The sequence below is a fragment of the Fusarium fujikuroi genome, chromosome FFUJ_chr09 (genome assembly GCF_900079805.1).
Source record: "Fusarium fujikuroi IMI 58289 draft genome, chromosome FFUJ_chr09".
NCBI lineage: Eukaryota > Fungi > Ascomycota > Sordariomycetes > Hypocreales > Nectriaceae > Fusarium > Fusarium fujikuroi.
In genome coordinates, this window is record NC_036630.1 from 1,719,884 (window position 1) to 1,738,335 (window position 18,452).

At 50.7% G+C, this 18,452-nt stretch overlaps 3 protein-coding genes, besides 1 other annotated feature; 1 reads left to right on the plus strand and 2 right to left on the minus strand.

Annotated features, from left to right (window-relative positions):
- Positions 1 to 28: 28 nt before the first annotated feature.
- Positions 29 to 3,106, minus strand: FFUJ_09629 (related to TPR repeat-containing protein; the record flags this gene model as incomplete). Its single annotated transcript, XM_023568447.1, has 1 exon — positions 29 to 3,106. The coding sequence occupies one exon, from the start codon at positions 3,104 to 3,106 to the stop codon at positions 29 to 31; it is 3,078 nt and encodes a 1,025-aa protein (XP_023435645.1).
- A 5,384-nt stretch (positions 3,107 to 8,490) lies between these two features.
- Positions 8,491 to 10,359, plus strand: FFUJ_09628 (probable carnitine transporter; the record flags this gene model as incomplete). XM_023568448.1 has 2 exons in its annotated part: positions 8,491 to 9,011; positions 9,183 to 10,359. 2 exons carry the CDS (start codon positions 8,491 to 8,493, stop codon positions 10,357 to 10,359), a joined length of 1,698 nt encoding a protein of 565 aa, XP_023435646.1.
- A 2,033-nt stretch (positions 10,360 to 12,392) lies between these two features.
- Positions 12,393 to 12,492, plus strand: a tRNA (tRNA-Leu).
- Positions 12,493 to 13,153: 661 nt separating this feature from the next.
- On the minus strand, positions 13,154 to 16,735 carry FFUJ_09627 (probable translation elongation factor eEF-3; the record flags this gene model as incomplete). XM_023568449.1 has 2 exons in its annotated part: positions 13,154 to 16,169; positions 16,584 to 16,735. 2 exons carry the CDS (start codon positions 16,733 to 16,735, stop codon positions 13,154 to 13,156), a joined length of 3,168 nt encoding a protein of 1,055 aa, XP_023435647.1.
- Positions 16,736 to 18,452: the final 1,717 nt, after the last annotated feature.

The following is an 18,452-nucleotide window of genomic DNA, read 5'->3' on the forward strand; positions in this document are numbered from 1 at the left end:
AGGTCTTTTTCGTGCCCAAGTTCTTTCTTCAGGAGGAGATTCTTAGTCCTTCCATCAAAGCCTCCAAGGTCTTCCAACCCTCGCTTCCCTCCCATCTCTCCTTTCCTCGGCCCATTACACTCCTTACGGCGCTTCTTGCCTTGCCCTTCCATTTACTGCCGATGGACTCAACTGAAGGACCCCAGTTTTCAAACACAGACACCAGCTCATCAGTTCTCTGCACGACTATAGTCCATGCACCCTCGTCAACAGTCCAGTCTCGCGCCTCGTCGGCTGTCGTGGCTGCTGCTCCGGGCAGAAGACCACTGCCTGAGGATCCGACGGCTGCTCGCCAAGCTCGCTCTGCTGCATCAATAGCGCCTGCGTAGTCCCTTCTCCAAGCGCGCAGACGTGAAACCAGGGTCCAGAGTTCGGAGCGCTGTGTGATAAGGGGGACGACTTCCTCTTCAAAGAGTCGCATCACCAACCGTTCTGGTGTGCCACGGGGAGGCTCGTAGACACCCGAATCTGAAGGCTTTTCCACGGAGAGCACCGCGTCTTGAAGCAACGCCCCGAGAACATCCGCGTCAAGAGCATCTTCGGACTTGCGGATCTGGATAATGTGCTTGAGAGCGAGGATCATGTCGGGGATAGCAGGCGGCTGCACACGCGAAGCCAGTGTGAGTACGTTATCCCAGATTCGCCAATTATCGTGTGCAATGGAAGCTCCTCTCTTGTAGGCCGCCAGTGATTGGGCCAGAAGAGTAGCTGGATTGCGATTTGAAGGCTTAGACGCAGCGGCGAGAGCAACGTCGTCTTCTTCGTCCTCTGCAGGGACAGGCACGGGGCCTTCTGATACGGGAGCAGGGTTGTTCTTAGCCTCGGCAACAACTTCACAGTAAAGACTCCAGAGAGCACTTCCTAGGTTACTCCAGGTTCGGGCATCTTCACCTCCAGCTGTGTCGCTTGCAGATCCAATAGAGCGGTTGAATGCCTCGGCGGCATCGCTGAACTGCGCAAGTCGCAAGCTGATATCTCCAAGACGACTCCACATCTCGGGACTCAAACGGTTCACAGTTGTCGCCTTCTTGTAGGCCTCGCGGGCCTTCTCCCATTCCTTCATCTGCAGGTAGTACTCGCCGAGCGACTTTTGAGCTCTGGCATATCGGTGCTTGGAGATTTCCCACGCACGCTCATAATAGGACGGTTCGTTTTCTATATCACCTAAAATACAGAAGAGTCGAGGAGCGTTAGGTGGAGGAGGATCGCGCTCGGGGCCAGAGAAGTCTGCAGCCTTGAGAAGTGTGACATCATCACCGATATCTTCATCATCAGGGTCTGAAGTTGATGCTTGGTCACCAGTACGGTGGAACAACCTCCATCGAAGAATTCCCTTGGCCTTTGCCTCACCACCACTGCCACGGCCATCTTCATCCTCTGACGCAGCGGCACTGGCAAGGCAGAGGGCAACTTCAGCCCATAATCGAAGGCGCTTGAAAATTTCGAGAGCAGAAGCGAGAGAGCCGATGCCAGCCCAGGCGTACGCCAGTTCAGACTCGAGATGCCATCGTGGAGGTGAACATATAGCGTGAATGTACTCAAGACGTACATGAGCCGGTGCAGACTCAGAGGCCTTGGGCGCAGGCAGGAAGGATGTTGGCTTGGGCTGAACAGGCGCAGGAACTTCGTCAGGGCTGGTGATTTGAATAGCAGGAGCGTCTGTTTCCGAGCTTTGCTCTTTTGCCTCGGCTTTTTGTTGGGTTTCCGCCGTGGTATCAGTGAGTACCTGGTCTGCCACAGCCTGAAGCTGAAGGACACCTCTCTCAACCGTTCGACTGCGGTGAACCTCGATTCTGGATCGGACCAGCAATGCCTGAGTGTATATTTGCCAGTTCGTAGACTTGTCTCCGATGACTCTTACTGCGTAGGGTAGCACCTCTGCTGAAGTGAGGGTATCAATGGGCGAGAAGGCATCCTTCAACGTAGCCTCAGTAAGCAGAATGATCTGGTCAAGAGGGGACAGTTGAGGCTGGTCGTCGGGTGAGAGATCAGCCAGGGCAGGGGGAAGAGAGGCCTTTTTGTCGTTTCCGTTCGTTTCCTTGGTAAACTGAATTTCCTCGTGTAGAGTGTCGTCGTTCAGCTGAAGAGCATCTGGCTTGGCTTCCTCTTCAGCATCATACACTCGCTGCTCAGAACCGCTCTTGGCCAAAACGACAAGCTGGCTGATGCTGTTCTCTTGGAACTTGGTTCTCTTTCCAAGGGCACCTGAAAGTGCATACTCTAGGCCGCTTGTTTGTGAGGCCTCCTTGATAGCTTCCCTGGCCTTGTCGTCGCGACCGAGTAGAATGTAGTTGTTGGCGGCTTCAACGAGGAACTGCACTTTATCATCACGGCTCCAGCCATCGTCACCTGATGCCCAGATCTCCTCTCCGAGGATCTTGGACCTCACGTTGTCAATTCCGTCTAAAATCTGGGAAGCCAGCGTGGGCACGTCGCTCCACTGAGAGCTTCGAGCAAAGTTGGATCCATGTCCGAGAGTGGGCTGGGTCAGGAGCTTGTAGTGCCAGATGTGAACTCGAAGCTGTGTCCAAGCAACACTGTTCTTGATTGACTTTTCCTCAGAGGTTGTTTCCACTACATCATTGACGACCTGGCATAGCTCCTGCGTGATGAGGTATTTCGCGAGGGCGAAGAGTTCCAGGTGAGGAATGTAGGCATATGGTGAGACGCCGTCAACCTCAAGATAGCTAAGACAAGCCTTATGGAGATGAGCGTGGCCCTTTTTCGCATCATCCGACTGCTGGCTAGCCCATGCCTTGGTAAAAAGTGTGCTTAGAGCCGCTGACTCTGGAAGAACAGGACCAGTAACGTTGACTTGAAGGAAGGCGTTCAAGGCAGCAAGACCAACGGCCAGAGCTTGGGGAATATCTGTGTCTGTAGCGGGTTGAGTCTTGGAATCGGGTCCGGATGTCAAACGAGTAATGAGGGCTTGTATCAGAGCCCCGGCCACCGGAGCTGGGTCCGATACGGAGCCGGAGGTAGAGTTCGGAACGGATTTTGACTCGAGAATGATAGAGGCATAACGCCCGTTGCGCAAAGCGTTACCGCATTCGCTCAAACTGCCCATAGCTGAGTGTGTAGGTAGTTGTCCTCGAGACGATATTTTATTTTGTCTTAATTGACCAACAATCGACGCCAGTCGGGCGTCAACGTTATGGCGTTGAGAAGGCAGAGTTAGGTCTTGGCCCCGGACTCGTACTGCACTGGACTGCACTGAAGACCTCTCTACTCTTCTAACATGTGAAATAGCCGAGAATAAAAGTGCAGTGAATCTGAGAGAGTACACAGGCCGTAGGAGGTGTTCTGGACTTATTCCTCCGTTGGTATGATTTTTGGTGAATGGTGATAGAGTTGTGCTTGGTGTTTACTAATACAGCCAGTCGTAGGCTTCTATCAACTTCGCCGTAGTTTTTTTTTATGGTTTTTTTTTCTCACTTCTCCGCACCGCTCGCTGCCCCTCATCGGCCGGCCATCGAGAACAACGGAGTTTTCCCCCACCAAAAAGTCTCCGTCCCGGCCGAAGTGTCAACGGCCCCAAATCGAAATGATCTTCTATGGCTGCATCTCTGACAGGTATATATTTACATAGCATAGCATTATTGTTCTGATTAGTAGTGTGCTATTTGATAGTAGTCCTATATTGTGTCGTGATCGACGTGTAGCTTTTTTATATTACGTCAAAAACAAGCAAACAGGCATAGATAGGTATATACATATATCGATCTGCTCCCGAGACTGAGTTGAGCCTTGGAGAATCAGGCCAAGAAGATTCGTCTGTCTTGAAAATCTCAAAAACTTGGAGAACCACGCTTCTCTTGACCTAAGCTAAATCTCTTCGTAAAAAGCTTACGTATCGTGTGGTGGTGGCACATGTAGCCTTGATCTTTAGGGATGTATGGCACGGCTATCGAAAGATTGGCAGCTTGGCTCAAACATGCCATGGTCTCCGAGTTCTAGAAATTACTTCTTTTCTTGGCCTGTCTCATCTGGCATCATTTTGTTCAAAAAATGAAGAAATTTCACTCAACGGCTCAATCGAACCGATAGAGAGCGTCAAGAACCGATACGATGTTTTCTGAGTCTTGTGGATACCCTCATCAACCGTCGTCCGACATGCTCAGTAGCTTCAACAGGGCTTACCAGGTTTCTGGTCGAACCACGTCTTATACAGCCAAGCGTCTTCTCGTTTCGCTACCAACGTTTAATAAGGAACGTCAGGGTCCGTTGCAGCCGACAGGGCTCCTTGTCCGTTTCTATGAGCCATCCCACTTTTCAGTCCCTGATCTAGACCCTATCGATGCAATTAGACCGCAGCTAGACAGAGTTGGGGAAAGCCATGCGCCTCCCTCCAAGACGTTTAGAACGGGGGTCTGTTAGTCAAAAACCGTACCAATCGAAACTAAACAACGCAACTGTGTACGGAAAACGTCCAGCGTCCACCAAGGTTCAATGACTGTCAAAGTGGGTGCACACTTGTCTCTGCGTCGCATAGCGCGAGGTTCGGCGTAATACCGAAGCCTATGAGAGGCCTTTTGGTTTGTATTGCACCTCTCAAGATTTGGAGAAAAAGCTTATTGCTTCCTCAACACGGAGAGATTTGCGTTTCCATCAGCGCCACTATGGTTAGGCGCCTGACGTACAACGGTTCAGCCATGAGTGAAGGAGCCGCAAACGCGTCACCAAGCGTGAGTCTGACCGTGGCATTCTGTCAGGCAGTCAGAGCATCCAAATAGCGCACTTTGTACGGCGGACAACAAGCGGCCAAGTCCGTGTATGCCAAGGCAGCAGAAACCACCGCCAGTCGTAATTCGATGCCAAGAATTAACAGACACAGCCTTCCCCTTCCACCAACTCTGAGATGCAGCCGGCCGATGGAATCAAGCAGTGGAGGCTGGCGTAAATCCTAGTCGGTACATTGAGCTATTGAACGTTTGAGACGGTTCATTGGACAGTTGTAAGACAGACGCACTGGACTTATTCCGTAAACGATGGTAACGATCGAGATGGACCTAGTCTGCTAGTCAATGCAAACCGGGCGCACAAATACTGCGCTGTAGGGCGAGAGCTGTGCGACAAACTTCGGGAGTATAGTCTCAGCGAGTGAGAAATTGGCGCCAGGCGCGCCAGACGCAGTTCACGGAAAGGCATGTTACATGTCTCGGCCCGTAAAACCAACCTATACTGTCAGGCCCGAGTCGTGAAGAACAAGGGTCCGACCCAACTCACCTTCAGCTCGGTTGAGGGTACGGAACACCCAGGGCAACACGTCCTTCAACTGCACAATGACCTCTTCCCCACGCGACAGGGGCGATACCGTTCAGTATGCTATGCTGCAGGTTCTATCATCATGATGTTGCAGCGCAGCTATGCATGTTCCCCCTTGTTCCAAATAGGGTTTGGGGATACCAAAAATTTTGTATTATACGGTTTGTCAGTAAAAGGGTTCAAACCAGACTGGGCATGATATTCGTTGGAACATAGCCAAGTGCGCTCCCGTCCAGACAAGCTTTCTCAGTTCTTCAAGTCGATGTGTATCCTTGAGTATCACTTGTCCAAGACTCCTGTGTCTAGGTCATTTGCCTCGACAAACAATTTGCAAAGAAAGATGGTGAGACAACTGTTTTGAGCTACTTGGGGTTACATCTCAATGTCTGGGCGCTCTTAAGGTGCGTCGCGCATTCCGCTCCTCAACGCAGGTTAAATGATCGACACGTGACCGGTGAACCTCTCTCGAGTATCCGATATCAACATGAGACATCCAATGTTGACGTATGCTACAACCGCCAAGTTTGTGGCGTGCGTTGGGGTCAAGCTGATGGTGGGAAGCGAGTTGGTGTGAGAGCGGCGAAATCAGACGTCGTTCAAAGTAGGTTTTTATGTAATGACCACCCGTGACTCCAGTTTCTTCAAGGCCATTCATAGTGATTACGGCCTTGATGAAGTGAAGTGTCAGAAAGAATTGCCGAGCTTGAGGGTCTTGAGGGGATGCTAAAACCCCAGATTCCACGCAACTGGGACTCGTTTTAGGGTAGTTTGCTGATCTCGGATGCACAAGCGACTCCGTCATTGATCTGGGGTCCAATAGATGTTGATGCCTCTTCTGTCGATCAAATTCTATGCCCGAAAGATTGATGACATGAGGCAAGCATAGCGAGCCCGGGACTGAGTGCCAACTACCTAGGTAGTGAAGGTCTTGTGTAGCCTGTCTGGCTGTTCTGTCTGTAAGTTATAGTGGTGAGGTTCAACCCCTCTGTAAAGAGGCACCGCGTAAGGTGGAGGACTCGCTAGCAACGGTTGTGGCCCAATCTGGTAGGCGCAATCGACCTTGGTTCAGCCTGACCATGATGACGTCAGAGACAACTACGGACATTATTCCTTTGCTTTGGTTGGAGTAGCACGTGAGCAAGACAAGAGTCTTTCCAACAACAAGAATTATCACAAAATCATATCAGAGCTTGCGGATTTATGCAAGACAATCATATCTGAACTCTACATGTTCTTTCGGTCCGTGCTGAGAGAAAATTGCGCAGTCGTTGACTTGGCTACCAATTTCCACGCATCAACATGCCTCTGCTCGGTCTGGTTGGCCATAAACTAACGACGAGCTTATCTTTAGAGGAGACTTTATAGGGCACTGGCCACTGTAAGATAGCTCCATCCATCCGCTTCAGTGGAGGGCACCCACTGAGAGGCGAGTTGTTGGAGGAGCTCCACACTGCTTTTTCAGTGGAGGCTACCCCTCTGGCGGAATTGGCTCCAGCCAGAGCCTCCAGATCCCCGACTTCCGTGGAGCCTCCGAACAGGTTCAAGACATTTGATATGATTCAAAAGCCGGGCAATTCTCAGATTGCCCAGGCAAAGACCCCTTTCCAAGAGTAACACTAAATCCGCCAAGTAGGCACAGGCACCAGCAATTATAGAGGATGGCTTACTATGGTACTTCTGGTGATCAGCATACATATATCCCAAGACCCAGGGTCCAACGTCAATCGGCAAAAAACACCCTTATCAGCAGTGGTCCACAGTCGGGGAAGCATCCTGACAAGGATGCATGGATGCGTCCAGTGTGCGTACGAGGTACAGTACATGCAAGTGGAGAGAGAGATATCTCTGATGGGGTAGATCCCACCCCTCTCCATGGGGGTGGAGAAGCGCCAAGTACCACGGCCTCGAGCAGTACATGCAAGCCAAGGAAATATCCAAAGACGCAAAATGACCCGGCAAGAGTCGAGTCGAGTCTAACCGCACAAAGTTTGGACTCTGACCAAACATGGTCATGAAATACATCACCCTTTGCCCTGGATTGCATGTTTGGAAGTGGAACTGTACTAGGATGAACGATGAGCCAAGAAGCACGAGCAGCAGGATAGCTGCGAATGAAGGGAGGGCGGTGCTTCTATGCCATGGTGTCACCAAGTGGAGAGAGCTGAAACGTCCTTGAATTGGTTGTCTCTGTGGAAAGATGAGAGGACTGATCAGAGGAGAGAGTGTGTGTGAGCCCTCAGCGAGTGATGTACGGAACACCAGAGCCTCGTGGTTCGCTAAATGGGCCAAACCGTGTAGATGAACCATTCCTTTGGGTCCTACCACCGCACGCACATATAAATGGTCAGCAGAGGGGACGCCGAATACGATACATCGCGCAGCCTGATCCATACCATGTCGACTCTGTGGCCGCATCGAAATTCAGTACATTTGTGTGTATGCATTCTGCTCTGAGAAAACTGCGCAGTACAAGCAATTCAGCGCAGTTTCTCTAAGGTAAAAGCAACAAAAATCGAAACTACACTCTGGCATTGGGCCGGGATTGGTTGGTTGGCTCGACCGGGCGTAAAGTAGGAATAGCCCTTGTCACCAAGTCTGTTACATCTGACCGAGGTACTCAATATGCCTCACGCAAGGGTGCGAATACTTGGAAGTGAGGTAGCCAGAAGCAGTTGGCCTCGAGAAATGGGCTTGGCTTTGTTTCTCCACTCCTCCTTCAGCTAATCCTGGTTCGGACTGGCCGCCATCTTCCCGCTGCAGTCAATACACATGCTTGCTTGCCTTGCTTGGCCTCCAACAGTTCGACTCGACTCGACCTAACTCGAGTTCAGCGGAACGCCCCAGGATTTACCTGCATTGAACGCAGTAAGAAGAGGGCAAGGGCCGATGGGTTGGGGTCAATCGAAGCTCTCTTCCCCCCCCATGTCAGATTTATTTTACTTATTAACTTCAACGCCCGCTCCTCCAAGATACACCTTTTCCCTCCCCTCTCACCTCGTGGTTTTTTCACTTTCAACACTTTTCTATACCAGTGTTTTCACACGGTATATTCAATTTACCTTTGTCTGCTTGCTTCATTGCTTCGCAGACTCTTGCTCGATTGAGCTTTCCTTCCTTCGACCTTGTTCGCAAGAATCTATCGATAGACCGAAACCAACCAAGCTTGCCAAGGTGACATCTCTCAAGATGGCTTCCGACGAGGAAAAGAACTCCAATAACTACATCAGCAATGCTGGCTCTACCGACAAGTACCTGGCTGACAACGGCGACGTTGCGGCCGGCCACACTATGGACAACGCTGATGGTCTGCACCGTCTCCTCAACAACAGACAGATCCAGCTCGTTGCCATTGGTGGCTCCATTGGTACTGCTCTCTTTGTGAGTATCGGTGGTGGTCTCGCCCAGGGTGGTCCCCTCGGTTTGTTCCTCGCCTATACAATCTACTCCGGTATCCTCGCATGTGTGAACAATGGTGTCGCCGAGATGAGCACATACATGCCCGTTTCTGGTGGTTTTATCCGTCTCGCCGGTCACTGGGCCGATGACGCTCTTGGTTTCATGGCTGGTTGGAACTTCTTCCTCTACGAAGGTCTTCTGATTCCATTCGAAATCACCGCCATCAACCTTGTCCTTTCATATTGGAGCTCTGATATCACGAACCCCGGCCCTACAGCTGGCATCTGTATTGGTGTCATCATACTATACGCGTAAGTACAAGGCCCTTGAGATGATTGTGGTTTTCCTCCACGGTTCCGCATGTTGATGCCATACCCGTCTGCTTGATTCCTTTGGCTTAGCTGGGCGCGCATATGAAAATATTTGCTCGTCTCTGCTCTCCGAATAAAGTTCACATGCTAACGGCTATTTGCGTATTTTAGTCTTTTGAACATCTTGGCTGTCAAGGCCTACGGTGAAGCCGAATTTTGGCTTTCGGGCGGCAAGGTTATCCTGATTCTTATGCTCTTCAGTTTCACTTTCGTCACAATGGTTGGCGGCAACCCTCAAGGCGATGCCTATGGATTCCGCTACTGGAAGAACCCTGGTGCTTTCTCGGATGTCAATGGTAACACTCCTCTTGGTCGCTTCGAGGGCTTCCTCGGCGCCCTCTGGAGTGCCAGCTTTACTGTTGTCGGTCCCGAATACATCTCGATGGTCGCTGCCGAGGCCAAGCGACCCAGTGTCTACATCAAGGCTGCCTTCAAGACGGTTTACTACCGATTCTGCTTTTTCTTCATCATGGGCTCCCTCGCTGTTGGTATCGTCGTCCCCTACAACTATCCTCAGCTCGTCAAGATTTTCGTTACTGGCGAGGAGGGAAGCGGCACTGCTGCTGCCTCGCCCTATGTCATGGCCATGGACATTCTGAAGGTCGACGTGCTTCCCCACATTGTCAATGCGCTCCTCCTTACATCTATCTTCTCGGCCGGTAACACCTATACCTACTGTGCCACTCGATCTTTGTATGGTCTTGCTCTTGAGGGTCGCGCTCCCCGATTCCTGCGAAAGACAACCGCTTCCGGTGTTCCCATCTGGTGCTTCTGCGTCGTCATGCTGTTCCCCATGCTCTCGTTCCTCCAGTGCAGCAGTGGCTCAGCTGAGGTTCTCAACTGGCTCATTGCCCTAATGACAGCCGGTGGTCTTATCAACTACCTTGTCATGGGACTCACCTTTCTCAACTACTACCGCGCCTGCAAGGCTCAAGGAATTGATCGAAGCAAGATGCCGTACTACGGCCGCTTCCAGCCCTGGTGTGCCATCATTGGTCTGGTCTTCCAGTTCCTCGTCGTTATGTGCTACGGCTACAAGTCATTTAAGCCCTGGGATGTCGAGAGCTTCTTTAAGAACTACACCATGCAAATCGTCGCCCCTTGTCTCTTTATCTTCTGGAAGCTCTACAAGAAGACTCGCTGGCTCCGTCCCCATGAGGTCGACCTTACCTGGGAGCGCCCTATCATTGATGCTTACGAGAACTCCATCACAACGCCCCCAGCTGGCTTCTGGCAGGAGATGGGAATGCTCGTTGGCATTAAGGGCAAGGTGTATTCGGATGAATAGAGGATTCCACTGTTTACTTTATGCGAAATGAATAAGAGACGACTGCCGGTGCAATCTACGAGTTCATAGAACATGATATTTTTCTGTACATATTATGTAGTTTGCTGAAAATATACCCAAAGCATAGCTATGTTTTCTTCTGGATTCATTCGTTGTCCAATCTCATGCCAGACTGACTCAAAAAAGATGCAGAATCCCACGAGACTTGTCGTTAAGGGCACCATCCCTGTCTTGGTAAGTTCAGCTACAGAAAATAGGAGCCAGGGACTTTATTTGCTCCGAATCAGGAGGGCAGGTCTAGCCTAGAGTTACCTTGCTCCAAAATTCATTGCTATCTCGTCTGGATCTATCTGGTCGAGTGGTATACTGATAGGGCTTACTGAACTGAATATTTCGCCTATCTCTCTAGTCTACAACATTGTGTCTGAATGATGGCGACTCAAAACTGGTGACGTGAAGTCCACAGAGCTTAATGATGCTGCGCCGCCATGGTATGTTCGATCCTGCGCATCAAGGTTGGCAGTCTCTACAGGGAACGGCCAATAGACTTCAACTGCCGATCACGAGATCGGCAATACAAAGCATCTCAAATGCGTCTCCCCTGCCTGTTCATTGAGGGTTTCGTATAGTTGCTAGGTCTCTTTAAGGATTCCTTAGCTTGTGGCTCAGAAGGCGGGGGAGCCGCCCATGTAGATCGCGCACGAGGCCGATGCACAAAGGGGGCAAGTGACGGGGAAGGGGGAGGAGGAGGAGGAGGAGGGGGAGTGTTGACCAAAATCGGGGAGTTTCTAGAAGGGGGCGTGAGAGAAGCCCAGGTTGGAGTACTCAGTACCGGTAGTTACTGTATCCGTAGTCTGGTATGGGTGTTGATAAGCAGGGATGGGCATGATAAGGTTTTTGGGGTTGATAAGTTAAGCAGCTGTCAGTGGCATGGATTCTTAAGTACTGATAGTAACGGACAAGGCACGGAGTATGAAGCCGTGAAACCGTCCTTCTATTACGGTGCTGGAAACAGTGCAGACGGAGTTGGATATCTGTTTTGGTGTTTTGCAGGGCCATTTAGGGGCTCTTGGTATGTAGGGATCGGTTTCTTTAAGCTATCTCCATCTGTCCGCGGAAGCACCGTCTGCAAGTATAGTGCTAGGGCCGAATGCATACATGCATGCTCAAGTCTTCGAATCGTGGGGTATCAAGTTGATGTAGCTGAACGTTGGTTGGAGATGGACGGGCCGGGAGGCACGGCAGCAGTGGGTCTTTCGGCGCCGGGGTTTCGGGATGGCTTGACCAGGAGCTGAAAGTTTAATCGTATGTTGATAGAAATGGCCAAGAAGGGCAGGAGATAATAGAGGTTGTACTCATACGATGCTTTGTACCTCCAAGGGAGTGAATTCATATGTAAGTGCTGATGGAGTGGAGGAGTATTTGACGTTGGGACCACATGGTGAACCTGGAGTTTGGCATGGAGGACAAAATGCATGATGCTAAGAAACTGGGCGTAGAGAGTCTGAAGACGGAGTTACGGTTACAAGGGGAGCGATATAGTCTGTGCTTTGATAATACACTTGAAAACGTACGGTGAGGTTTATCACACAAGGAATTTGCTGGTACTGAGCTTGCCGAGTTTTTGTCTCTATGGTGCATAGTGCTACTGCCTAGTAACTACATCTCGTGTCTATTTGATCCCGATGCTATATTCTAGGTATAAAAGTGTACTTCAACTCACATATGCAGAGTAGGGTTTGGACAGTCTACGTGAAAGCGCGTTATTGCACATTGCTCCTGTTTCTTGAAAACGTGTACTGTGATAACTAAGTGAATAAACTCTTGGTTCAGCATTTTGGATACATACCAGGGCCAAGAGAAGTTATACTTGAACCCAAATCACGCTCCATACTGGATCAAGGCCTTCGAGGTCCCTGGTTGAGAGCTTCGAACTATCAACATGGCATGACAGATCCGTATACAGTATCACTGTCACCAACTACTAGGCAACCTAGGCAAAATTACTGCAACCTACTATATCAAGCAGATTCGGTGAGATGGCCGAGTTGGTTATGGCGCCAGGTTAAGGTTAACCTTAACACCAATCTCCTGGTGGAGCAATCCTCCTGGGTTCGAGTCCCAGTCTCATCAGATATTTCTTTTTGGATTTCTCGTCAGCTTCTGCGTCTGTGCACACTAAGCAGTTTGTTGCTTCATTTTTTGTTCATCTTGCATCACCTGGGAGGAATTGCCTATCTTGTTGTAAAGACGCGGTTTGCTGATTTTCCACCAAAAGGATAGACTGCCAACACAGCGCACCATCACACATGCATACCACACAGTAAGTTGAAGGGCTTTTTGAGATAGATAATGGTGTTTATGATTATGTCAACTTGCAATATTCACACTCATCGATATATTTGAATTATGCATTCATTATGGCTTTTGATCAACACCATGCACATATTCGTCACTCATCACAGTTCGCAACAGCGTTCACATTTGGTCAAAACACAGATTGATCGTAATCAAGTCTATTTGGCTCTAACTAGTTGCCAATCTCCAACCCACCAAGTCGAGGGCTTAACACAGTTGGGATCCTCCAATCCCCCGTGCTATTTCCTCGTTCCTCCATGGCGGTAGTCTAACAAAGCTTTCCGTCTATCGGGAAGCCAAAAGTGCAGTCATCCATTACCAAAGACGCACCCGGAACTTTTTTTGATCAACGCATGACAAAGGAAAATGGTATGTAATCATCAAGAGAAGTCGTCACAGGACATGGTAGAGTAAAGGCGTCGCGGGATATATGCGTTTACAGATCATCCTCGTCACTGAACACCTCCTCACCACGCTTTCGGCGGGCCATACGCTCCTTCTTCTTCTTTCGTGCCTCAGAAGAGCTCAGCTTGACCTTCTTCTTGGTGGTGACAATCTTGTTACCCATGGCATCGAACTTCTCCTCTTCATCACCGTCGTCAGCCTTGAGACGAGGACCAGAACCCTGGCCCTGAACCCAGTTGTGACCGGAAGGTGTCATCTTGCCGTCCATGACAGCCCAGACTTCCTCAGTCAAGTCCTTGGTGAACTCGGCAGAGTGAGTAATGATGATGACACCACCCTCGAACTTCTTCAAGGCCTTGGACAGGGCACCGAGAGAGTCACGATCGAGATAGTTGGTAGGCTCGTCTAGGACGATAAGATGGGGTCGCTGCCAAGAGCAAGCGGCAAGGACAGTCTTGACACGCTGACCACCAGACAGACCACGCATGCGAGAGTGAGAAACAAGCTCAGCATCGAGACCAAAGTTGGCGCAGTGAGACTCGATCTCCTTTCGGACCAGAGGTCGGAACTGACCAGAGGCAAGAGCCTCCTTCATATCGACATCAGCAACCATCTTCTGGTGAGAAGCCAGAAGCTCGTTTCGGGGCAACCAGGCGTTGTCAGCAGACATCATGGGAGTCCATCGCTCGTTCTTCATGCCAACGTTCTCACCAAGAGCGAACGAACACTCGTACTCGTAAGAGTTCTTGAACTTTCTTCGGCTGTTGATGCCGATGACACGACGCTGAGAGCCCTCAATGCGGAAGATCTTGTCCATGGCCTTCTCATCGGCCTCGGTGATGACCTTGTTGGCACGGTCCATGGTCTCACGATCCTCACCAGTCTGGAATCGCCATTGGATATACTCGGAAGGAGTCTTGTCAAGGTGGTTATCGATGTGAGCGAAAGCGTGCTGCTTAATGTAGGCGATACGGATGTTCTCGTGCTGGTAGATCTCACCCTGAGTGGGGATGAGCTCACCAGTGAGCACGTTGATCAGAGTAGACTTGCCAGCACCGTTGGGACCGATGACGGCGATACGGGAGCCCAGAGAGCACTGGAAGGAGATGTCCTGGATCTGAGGCTTGGAGGTACCAGGGTACTGGAAGGACATGTTGGTGGCACGGAGAATGGCCTTGGCCTTGGTCTTGACACCCTCGAGGAAACCGGGCTCAGGGAAAGTGAACTCCATCTCGGATTCACCAAGCTCGTAGTAAGACTTGGCAGAGGGGTTGCGGGCGACGAACGCAGCCAGGTTACCCTTGTAGCGCTTGAGCTTGAAGCGCTCGTAGTGGACGATGTGCTGGCAGACGTTGTCGAGGAAGCCAGAGTCGTGAGAGACGATGATGGAAGTGCAAGGAGAGTTGATGAGGTACTCCTCGAGCCACTTAACGTTCTTCACATCCAAATGGTTGGTAGGCTCGTCAAGAAGCAGAATATCGGGAGCTTCGAAGACGGCACGGCACAGAGCGAGCTTCATCTTCCAACCACCAGAAAGGGCGCTGATCTCACCCTTGATCATCTGCTCAGTGAAGCCGAACTCGTTGAGCTGCTTCTCGACATCAGCCTGGGTGGTGGTGACACCAGCCTCCTCAAGCTTCTTCATGGTCCAATCAATGGTGGTCATCTCAGTATCAGCGGAGTCAAGGTCGTGCTCGACGAAGACAGTCTTGACCTCGCTCTGCTTAGGGAAACCCTCAACCTGCTCGTTGTTGATGGCGCGCATGAGAGTGGACTTTCCGGAACCGTTGGGACCGCAAAGACCATAACGCTGACCACGCTTGAGACGGAGATGAGTCTGGTTGAGAAGAATCTTGGCACCGTAGGCAAGAGAGAAGGTACAGTTGCAAAGATCCTCACCCTCCTCCTCATCCTCCTCGGCCTCAGCCTCGGCGACGGCACCGGGGAGAGCAGTCTTGCGGATGGCCTCGACGAGAGACTCAGAGTTGTCAATGCCAGCAATGACAGAGACGTAGGCCTTGAGGTTGTCGACCCAAATCATGGACTCAGTCTCCTTCTCGTCAACAAGCTGACCAGCGATAGCAGCGATGTACTCAGCAACGGGACCCATCTTATCAACGTAGTTGGCGAACTTGGGGGAGAGGGCGGCCTTGACCTTGGGGAGGATGACGTTGATGGCCCCGTCGTGGCGAGCCTCGGGGATGACACCATCCTTGATGTTGCCGACACGGGTGAGGGTGTCAAGAGCCTGCTTGGTCTTGTCACGAGCCTCGGGGTCAGCCAAGTTCTCGTAGTTCTTCTGGAGACCTGGCATCATCTTGGGCAAGAAAGGAGCAACGATGTTGGGGTCGTCGACAAGCTTGCACATGTTGTCAACAATGACAGCGGACTTTCGCTTGATAGCGGTATCACGCTCAGCCAGACCACGATCCAGAAGGGGAACCATGAGGGCAAGAGTAGGCTCCTGGACCTCAGTGACGAAAGTGGTGGCACCGAGCAAGTGAACGGTCTCGGGGACGTTCTCGGGCTTGGCGATACACTTGATGAGCTCGGGAATGAAGCGCTCAATATCCTTGTTGACAATCAGCTGGCAAAGCTGCTCCATGGTCTTGTAGGCACGCTCCTTGACCTCCTTCTTGGTATCCCACATGGACTCGGAGATGACGGGGATGAGCTCAGGGACACGGTAGGCGAGCTGGGCAGGAGAGCTCTTGACAAGGGCCTCGACGAAGTCGAGAGCAGCCATCTTCTCGGGCCACTTCTGGGCGGTTCGGATAGACTCCATAACGTAAGGGAGAGCAGCCTTAACAGCGTTGGCGTTGATGCCGCCAGCGATGGCGAGAACGGCGCTCTGGGCAGCATTCTTGACAGCGGTGATCTTGTCGCCGACGGCGGCAAGAACACTGGGGAGGAGGACAACGAGGTAGGGCTCGACGGAAGCGGAGACCTCGGAGTGAGAAGCAATGGCCTCAATGGCGACGCAAGCCTTCTCACGGGCGGCGGCATCCTTCTTGTTGGCGAGCTGCTTCTTCAGGCCCTCGATGACACTATAGACAAAAGTGGTTAGCACATGAAAGATCGACCAAGAAATTTTTTTGTGGATGCTGTTCGCTGGAGGGGTCAACCAAAAAATGGGCCTAGCGCAGAGTCGCCTATGGCCCAAATCTGGCGGGGTAGGATTGGGCGCCCAATCGGTGGAGGGGCAAACGAGAGGAAGAAAAAGTTCTGCTACTCGTTTTGTCCGACGCAAGATACCGTCCACTCAAGCCGCTTCCCAGGTCCTCGTCTCACATGCATGGGACACATCAGCTCGGATGCTGACCGCACCAAAAATGAGGCGAAAACCGAGGGCAGCAGGAATGGCAAGTGTCTAGTGTAGACTAAACACTAGCCTTGAGGCGCCCAGTAATATCCCATGGGAAAAGCCGAATCATGGCATCGCAAAAAAGGCTAAGACTCACTTATCAGGGACGACCTGGTCGCCGATGCGGCCGTTGATGAAAGAGGCCAGCTCGTTGGAGGACTCCTTGATATCAGCGGACTCCTTGGACACGGTGAGCTTCTGGAAAAGCTCGTCCAGGACCTTGATCGACTGCTGGTTCTCGGTAGGCATGATGTCGATTTATAGGAATTTTCTTTTTTTGATGGGGTATAAGAAAAGAGAAGAGGTCGTCGAGGTTACAGAGACCGATGGAGGAGTCGACTCTGATTTATTCGGCGATGATGGGAATTCCTCTTGAATGAGGGAGCGGTGTTCGTTCAATGGAGGTAAGTCCGAAGAACAAACTAGAACGCGAATAAAGAAAGTAAGAGAGGTTCGTCTGGAGGAGGACGACCGGAGATCGATGGAGGAGGAAGAAAGAGAATGGGAGTGAGAGGATGGAGGGAGGGAGATGAAGTGTTAAAAAGAAGAGAGGGGCCAATTTTTTATGCGCTCACAAATTTTTTCCAACATAGTTTGCCTCTGGGCACCAAAATTTTCAGAAAAACCACTGGGTTACCCCTCCTGCCCCTCCATTTTTCTAACTCGTCTGCGGCGGCGACTCAGCTTATCGGTTTTATCAGCGTGGGGCTAAGCCTGATACAGTAAGTGGATGAGGGCGGTGTAGAGTTTTTGTCTCGAAAAGCACTGGGAGGCATCTCCGACGCTACCTCTAGTGGGTTCTCTACTGCATTCTACCGCCCAGTATGAACCAAGGAGGCAAATGTGTCAAGATGCACGAGATCCAGTTATTGCCTACGGTGCCTTATTCATAACGCTCGAATCTAGACGTCTGTTTCTGGTATCGAGGTCACAATGTATATTTGAGGCGTGTTTCTGGTTCTAGTAGCGGATTTTGTCGGGTCATCGTTCTTATCAAGGCTTTACTACCTACAATGCTCCAATATTGTTGCCCACTTGAGCTATCCACTTCCCGCCGTCTCCCTGACGACCTAGAAGAAAATGAGCATTTGCTTGTAGAAAGTGAAAGAATTATTTTAGATTGAGGTTCCAAAGTTCCTTCACGAGTAATGAGACAAATAGCTTACCAGTTGTGGAACAGCTCTGGCGAACACTGGTGATTACCTAGCCACGTATTAATGTAGTCAGGCCGCCTCCAAAGCAGCATCAATACCCGATTTTATTTTGCCCTCATCACAAATCAACATATATCTTATTGAGTTCTGTGGCAAGTGACGAAAGAGATTCTATCTGTACCGTGGCCCGTGTTTTTATTCCCGTATTCTTACTCCATGCTTCAGCCTTGAAACCTGGGAAGCATCTTGACTTGCTCCTCTATTCAGCACATACACACATCGAGCCGTTAGGCTGAGATCTCTTACCGAGTCAGTTTCAGAACTCACAAACCTCGTATTCCTATCTTAAAAAGTTCCGCAACGCTTCAATTCCATGTCTTTGAGGTAAAGCAAGCAGGCGAGCTTGTACAACTAGTGGCTAGATTCGGATCGTTCTCTCATCGGAGCGGATCGTAATAGCAATAGAGCACCACCAGATTGAGCTCAGGCTACTCGTAAATGTTAGTAGCAAAATGGTTTATGTAACGAAAGTGAGAAGAACTCAGCACATGTGATTTGTCACATATTCTTGATCAGGATGGAGCTCGTCAATTTGTATATCCATCGATACATTAAAGTCCACGATACATCTTATTTTATAGCCTTTTACATTGCATGTATCCAACAGATGCCCCGGGTTTGATTGAGCTACAGGGACCGAGGCAGTCAACTTGGTATCTCTTCTTTATGACGAAAATATCACCACCCCATTGCACCGCTCTGTGTGACCTTGGATCGTTGCAACAAAGCTTTCACCCAACAAACGACGGCCA